This window comes from Osmerus eperlanus, unplaced genomic scaffold (genome assembly GCF_963692335.1).
Source record: "Osmerus eperlanus unplaced genomic scaffold, fOsmEpe2.1 SCAFFOLD_227, whole genome shotgun sequence".
Taxonomy (NCBI): domain Eukaryota; kingdom Metazoa; phylum Chordata; class Actinopteri; order Osmeriformes; family Osmeridae; genus Osmerus; species Osmerus eperlanus.
The window spans coordinates 24,437-31,750 of NW_026911578.1; the positions used below are offsets into that span (position 1 = coordinate 24,437).

General features: G+C 54.0%; 1 protein-coding gene across 2 annotated transcripts; it reads left to right on the forward strand.

Moving 5' to 3' along the window:
• Positions 1-921: 921 nt before the first annotated feature.
• On the forward strand, positions 922-6,120 carry LOC134016279 (mothers against decapentaplegic homolog 1-like). 2 transcript variants are annotated; one of them, XM_062455665.1, is made up of 7 exons: positions 922-1,231; positions 2,022-2,237; positions 2,856-3,152; positions 3,236-3,352; positions 3,601-3,822; positions 4,757-5,013; positions 5,881-6,120. In XM_062455665.1, the coding sequence occupies exons 1-7, from the start codon at positions 1,048-1,050 to the stop codon at positions 6,022-6,024; spliced, it is 1,437 nt and encodes a 478-aa protein (XP_062311649.1). In that variant the 5' UTR covers positions 922-1,047; the 3' UTR covers positions 6,025-6,120. The 2 variants fall into 2 exon arrangements, with proteins under 2 accessions (XP_062311649.1, XP_062311648.1); XM_062455664.1 differs by having other exon boundaries at positions 923-1,231; positions 3,233-3,352.
• Positions 6,121-7,314: the final 1,194 nt, after the last annotated feature.

Below are 7,314 nucleotides of genomic sequence, written 5' to 3' on the forward strand. Positions count from 1 at the left end.
GATGGTGGTCGTTGTTTTAAATAGTTGATTAAAACACTAAAACACGAGTTATTTGCCGGATGTCGAGGTATCAAACTTTCCAGTCTATTGTGCTCGTTTTGCAGAGTTACAATCCCTACAGCGTGCTAGCGGATAACGATTTAACGCCCTGAACAGATTTTTTAAAAGTCAGTTACAAATAAGTTATCGTTGATCTTTACCAAACGGTACATATTTCATAGTAACGGTTGTTGAGGGTTCCTGCTTGTCCCGGTGCAGAACAGGCCTTTCTCTGGGTGATAAATAATGCACGAGCGCTCTTCCCCACGGGAGTCCCTCGGGACCACACTGGAGCGGAGCGCTTGGCTGCAACGGTTCTCCCGGCCGCTTTTGCTCCCCTCTCCGTCAGATACCCAACCCTGCCTCCCCCCCGGACGGAGAGAATTGATTTTCGGTTCTGCAGAGAGGCACTGGATACGGGTTTGGATCACACACCGGGGGTGATGGGGGAGCATTATCTTGTTACCTCCGGTGTGTGTGTGTGTGTAAGAGTTGTTTTGACTGACTGGTATGTGTGTGTGTCCCACATGCAGACTTTTGCACGTGACTCCTCCAGGTGTTTTCCAGACCGGTGACCCCTACATGACCCCTCTGTGCCTGCTAGCGTACCTGGAGACTGTGGACTACAAAAACAGCCCCATGGACTAACACAGCCTAGCAACAAGCAGGCACACCCTCTCAGTGTGTGAGAGGCCCCTCCCCCTCAGTGTGTGAGAGGCCCCTCCCCCCCAGTGTGTGAGAGGCCCCTCCCCCTCAGTGTGTGAGAGGCCCCTCCCCCCCAGTGTGTGAGAGGCCCCTCCCCCCCAGTGTGTGAGAGGCCCCTCCCCCTCAGTGTGTGAGAGGCCCCTCCCCCCCAGTGTGTGAGAGGCCCCTCCCCCCAGTGTGTGAGAGGCCCCTCCCCCCAGTGTGTGAGAGGCCCCTCCCCCCCAGTGTGTGAGAGGCCCCTCCCCCGAGTGTGTGAGAGGCCCCTCCCCCCAGTGTGTGAGAGGCCCCTCCCCCCCCCCGAGGATGAACGTGACGTCGCTGTTCTCCTTCACCAGCCCGGCCGTGAAGAGGCTGCTGGGCTGGAAGCAGGGGGACGAGGAGGAGAAGTGGGCGGAGAAGGCCGTGGACGCGCTGGTGAAGAAACTGAAGAAGAAGAAAGGAGCGATGGAGGAACTGGAGAAGGCCCTGAGCTGCCCCGGACAGCCCAGTGAGTGGACCCGTTCCAAACCAACCTCTACACCCTATAGACAGCTCTAGACCATATAGACAGCTCTAGACCCTATAGACAGCTCTACACCCTATAGACAGCTCTAGACCCCATAGACAGCTCTACACCCTATAGACAGCTCTAGACCATATAGACAGCTCTAGACCCTGTAGACAGCTCTACACCCTATAGACAGCTCTAGACCCTATAGACAGCTCTAGACCCTATAGACAGCTCTAGACCCTATAGACAGCTCTAGACCCTATAGACAGCTCTACACCCTATAGACAGCTCTACACCCTATAGACAGCTCTAGACCCTATAGACAGCTCTACACCCTATATAGACAGCTCTACACCCTATAGACAGCTCTAGACCCTATAGACAGCTCTACACCCTATATAGACAGCTCTACACCCTATAGACAGCTCTAGACCCTATAGACAGCTCTACACCCTATATAGACAGCTCTACACCCTATAGACAGCTCTAGACCCTATAGACAGCTCTACACCCTATATAGACAGCTCTACACCCTATAGACAGCTCTAGACCCTATAGACAGCTCTAGACCCTATAGACAGCTCTAGACCCTATAGACAGCTCTAGACCCTATAGACAGCTCTAGACCCTATAGACAGCTCTACACCCTATATAGACAGCTCTACACACTATAGACAGCTCTAGACCCTATAGACTGCCCAGCCTTAGACGCAATATAACAGTGTACTTGTCTCTGTATGTGTGTACCTGTGTGTTTGTGTATCTCTGTGTGTGTGTGTGTGTCCAGGCCAGTGTGTGACCATCCCCCGCTCCCTGGACGGGCGCCTGCAGGTGTCCCACAGGAAGGGCCTCCCCCATGTGATCTACTGCCGGGTGTGGCGCTGGCCTGACCTGCAGTCCCACCACGAGCTGCGGGCCCTGGACTGCTGCGTGTTCCCCTTCGGCTCCAAGCAGAAGGACGTCTGCATCAACCCCTACCACTACCGCCGCGTGGACAGCCCCAGTGAGTAGGACCCACTCTAGACACTAGGATATGGTGCAATGTTTTTTTGTGTTTTTTTTACCTTTCAACAGTTTTTTTCCACACAGTGAAAGTAGAGGAGAAAAGGGAAGCCTAAAACAGTAGTAGTAGATTAAATAGAGATTAGAGTAGATTAAAGCAGAGTAGAGTCCTCATCAAGTACTCATCAAAGATGCCAATTTTTGTATATATAGTTAGGTCCATAAATATTTGGACATTGACACAATTTTCATCATTTTGGCTCTGTATACCACCACAATGGATTTGAAATGAAACAATCAAGATGTGCTTTAAGTGTGCAATAAACAATGTTTTCCCACTCAAAAAAGTGTCCATATTAACCTGTAGTAGACTATATACTTCCATATTAACCTGTAGTAGCCTATATACTTCCATATTAACCTGTAGTAGCCTATATACTTCCATACTAACCTGTAGTAGCCTATATACTTCCATATTAACCTGTAGTAGCCTATATACTTCCATATTAACCTGTAGTAGCCTATATACTTCCATACTAACCTGTAGTAGCCTATATACTTCCATACTACCCTGTAGTGCACCCTCCCTCTTCTGACCCTGTCTGGTCCTGCTCCTCAGTGCTGCCCCCAGTGTTGGTCCCCAGGAACAACGAGCTGACCGCCCGGCTACCCATGCAGGCCCGTTACCAGGGCGCCATCGACCACAACGAGCCGCTCATGCCCCACAATGCCACCTACCCAGAATCCTTTGCTGCTCGGGGCCCCGGGAATGGCATGGCCTTCCCCTGTTCCCCCGGCAACAGTTACCCCAGCTCCCCAGGAACTGGCTCCAGTAGCACCTCCGCCTTCCCCCCCTCCCCCCATCTCCCCCCCTCCCCCCTCAGCTCTGACGCAGACAGCCCCTTCCATGTACCAGGTAAGACCTCCTCTCCCTCGCCCTCCCGCTCCCCCCCCAGCCTACTCACACTCTCTAAACCTGTGTGTGTGTGTGTGTAGCAGACACCCCTCCTCCAGCCTACATGCCTCCAGATGAGTGTGTGAGTCAGGACTGCTCCCAGCCCATGGATACCAACCTCCTCGCCATGACGACTGGCCCCGACAACAGTAGCAGGCCAGGTAACCACAGCAACGCCCCACGCAAGACCCGAGGAGTGTGAGAGAGAGTCTATTTGTGAAATGACCTTCTGTTCATCCTCTCCTCTCCTGTTCTCCTCTCTCCTCCTCTTCTCCTCTCATCTCCTCACTCCTCCCCTCCCTCCTCCTCCCTTCCTCTCTCCTCCTCTCCTCCTCTCTCCTCTCTCCTCCCCTCCTCTCCTCTCTTCCTCTCTCCTCCTCTCTCCTCCTCCTCTCCTCCCCTCCCCCAGACCTCCAGGCAGTGCCCTATGAGGAACCTAAACACTGGTGTTCTGTGGTGTACTATGAGCTGAACAGCCGAGTGGGCGAGGCCTACCTGGCGTGTGACTCCAGCGTGCTGGTGGACGGCTTCACCGACCCCAGCAGCAGCCAGAGCCGCTTCTGTCTGGGCCTGCTCTCCAACGTCAACCGCAACTCCACCATCGAGAACACACGCAGGCACATCGGCAAGGGTGAGGCACGGACACACACACACGGATACACACACGCAGTCTCTCACACACAAACGCAGTCTCTCTCACACACACACACCCAGTCTCTCACACACACAGTCTCTCACACACACACCCAGTCTCTCACACACACACCCAGTCTCTCACACACACACACAGTCTCTCACACACACACCCAGTCTCACACACACACACACAGTCTCTCACACACACACACACACACCCAGTCTCTCACACACACCCAGTCTCTCACACACACCCAGTCTCTCACACACACACCCAGTCTCTCACACACACACAGAGTCTCTCTCACACACACACACACACAGTCTCACACACACACACACAGTCTCTCACACACACACACACACACACACAGTCTCACACACACACACAGTCTCTCACACACACACAGTCTCTCACACACACACAGAGTCTCTCACACACACACACACAGTCTCACACACACACACACACACACACAGTCTCTCACACACACACCGTCTCTCTCACACACACACACACACACAGTCTCACACACACAGTCTCTCACACACACACACAGTCTCTCACACACACACACAGTCTCTCACACACACACACACACACACAGTCTCTCTCTCACACACACACACACACACAGTCTCACACACACACACACACAGTCACACACACACACAGTCTCTCTCACACACACACACACAGTCTCACACACACAGTCTCACACACACACACACCCAGTCTCTCTCACACACACACAGTCACACACACACACCCAGTCTCTCTCACACACACACAGTCACACACACACACAGTCTCTCTCTCACACACACACACAGTCTCACACACACACACACACAGTCACACACAGTCTCACACACACACAGTCTCACACACACTACAGTTAGCTGACGTCCTGATGCCCCCCCTCCAGGAGTGCACCTGTACTACGTGGGTGGGGAGGTGTATGCGGAGTGCCTGTCTGTCAGCAGTATCTTCGTGCAGAGCAGGAACTGTAACCAGCAGCACGGCTTCCATCCCACCACGGTGTGCAAGATCCCCAGCGGCTGCAGCCTCAAGATCTTCAACAACCAGGAGTTCGCCCGCCTGCTGGCCCAGTCCGTCAACCACGGCTTCGAGGCCGTGTACGAGCTCACCAAGATGTGCACCGTGCGCCTGAGCTTCGTCAAGGTAACCCTGGGGGTCAGGGAATGGAGGTCTGAAGGGAGGAGATGGAGAGAGGTAGGGGGGAGGAGGAGGTGGAGAGAGGGAGGGGGAGGGATGGAGGTCTGAGGGGAGGAGGTGGAGAGAGGGAGGGGGAGGGATGGAGGTCTGAGGGGAGGAGATGGAGAGAGGGAGGGGGGAGGAGGAGGTGGAGAGAGGGAGGGGGGAGGAGGAGGAGGTGGAGAGAGGGAGGGAGGGAGGAGGTGGAGAGAGGGAGGGAGGAGGAGGTGGAGAGAGGGAGGGGGGAGGAGGAGGTGGAGAGAGGGAGGGGGAGGAGGAGGTGGAGAGAGGGAGGGGGGAGGAAGAGGTGGAGAGAGGGAGGGGGGGGGTGGAGGTCTGAGGGGAGGAGATGGAGAGAGGGAGGGGGGAGGAGGAGGTGGAGAGAGGGAGGGGGGAGGAGGAGGAGGTGGAGAGAGGGAGGGAGGGAGGAGGTGGAGAGAGGGAGGGAGGAGGAGGTGGAGAGAGGGAGGGGGGAGGAGGAGGTGGAGAGAGGGAGGGGGGAGGAGGAGGTGGAGAGAGGGAGGGGGGAGGAAGAGGTGGAGAGAGGGAGGGGGGGGGTGGAGGTCTGAGGGGAGGAGATGGAGAGAGGGAGGGGGGAGGAGGAGGTGGAGAGAGGGAGGGGGGAGGAGGAGGTGGAGAGGGGGAGGGGGGAAGAGTAGGTGGAGAGAGGGAGAGGAAGGGATGGAGGTTTGAGAGGAGGGAGAGGTATACAGGTATACAGATCTCAGGAGTGAGAGATGTTGTTGGTCCTACCCTCTCATTGACTGTGTGTGTGTGTGTGTGTGTGTGTGTGTGTGTGTGTGTGTGTGTGTGTGTGTGTGTGTGTGTGTGCAGGGCTGGGGAGCAGAGTACCACCGGCAGGATGTGACCAGCACCCCCTGCTGGATAGAGGTGCACCTGCACGGGCCCCTGCAGTGGCTGGACAAGGTGCTCACTCAGATGGGCTCTCCTCACAACGCCATATCCTCTGTGTCCTAACACACACACACCTAACACGCACTCAGACACACCTAACACACACACACCTGACACACACAGACACATCCTATCACACACACAGACACACACACCACACACACACACCTAACACACATACCACACACACACCTCCCACACACAGCAATCATCTGCTGAGAACACAGACACACCAGGAGGATCTGGAGCTGTGACCATCTGGGCTCGGCTAGCTCTGCCTGAGCAGCCTGGACAATCAGGAAGCAGCCTCCGATCTGAACACTAATCGTTGCTCCACTGTTTTTGCCCAGCAAGCGTGTGGGGGTGGTCTCATATTATAGTTCTGTGTTGTGACTAGAGTAGGATGTGTGTGTACCATGTATGAAAGGGGTGGAAGGAGTAGTAATGTGCAACCTCTTGATGTAGTGTTAGGTTTCTATTTAACCTGCCTGTCTGTCTGACCTTTACCCCCTGGTCTGAGTGTTCGTCCTGGGGGAGAGAGCTGACCCCTGACCTCTAGGCTCACCTGCCAGGTGGACGGGTGTAGGCCAGTGCCACAACTGTACACACACAGGGCAAACACACACTCACACACGCACTGAGCAAACATCTACAGGCGCCATTTGATCCTTTTAATACCGTCAGAATATTGTATTTGTTTCCTTCACCGTTTGAACTGACACACAGAAGCATGTCCTCACAGTTCTGAGTGATCTCTTAGCAGTCTGGGATGAGATTACACTAATAAAATCATGTTTTATATAGAATAAAGCTTGTGTGTTTTATTCGTCTGTTTTGTGTCCGTCTGATGTGTTCGGGTAGCGGGATGACAGCATGTTATTTAGGGCGCAGGCTCCAGCTGTAGCCTATGATAGAGCTATATTGGATAAACGAGCGATACGAACCAGTTTTGTACTAGGCTAATTGGTATAGGCCTACCTACAGCATTTTTCTAACTAACCCTTTATGTCCCGTTAACTACACCCGTATCCACTCACAACACTGATTAACATTTGTAGCTTTTAAAAACACTTGAAAAAATGCGTTTGTGTTTTTAAAGCTGTTTTCTACTTTATGTAGGTTAATTATTCAGTGGGTCTGGATTCTAAGTCTAGCTAGCGGTAAGTTAGCAGGTTCGTTCCGCTAGCGGACAGCAGAACGGAATAGGGCCACGCTATGCAGTTACCAGGTAACATCGTGTTTGGAGCGAGTCCGTTGCTTAGCGACGTTCGAAGACGCGAAGAAGGAGCGCGCCAGATGCTCTTCTCCCTCCGGAGCGCGAGGCAAAATCTTGGCTGTGGACCTGGGCCGCGC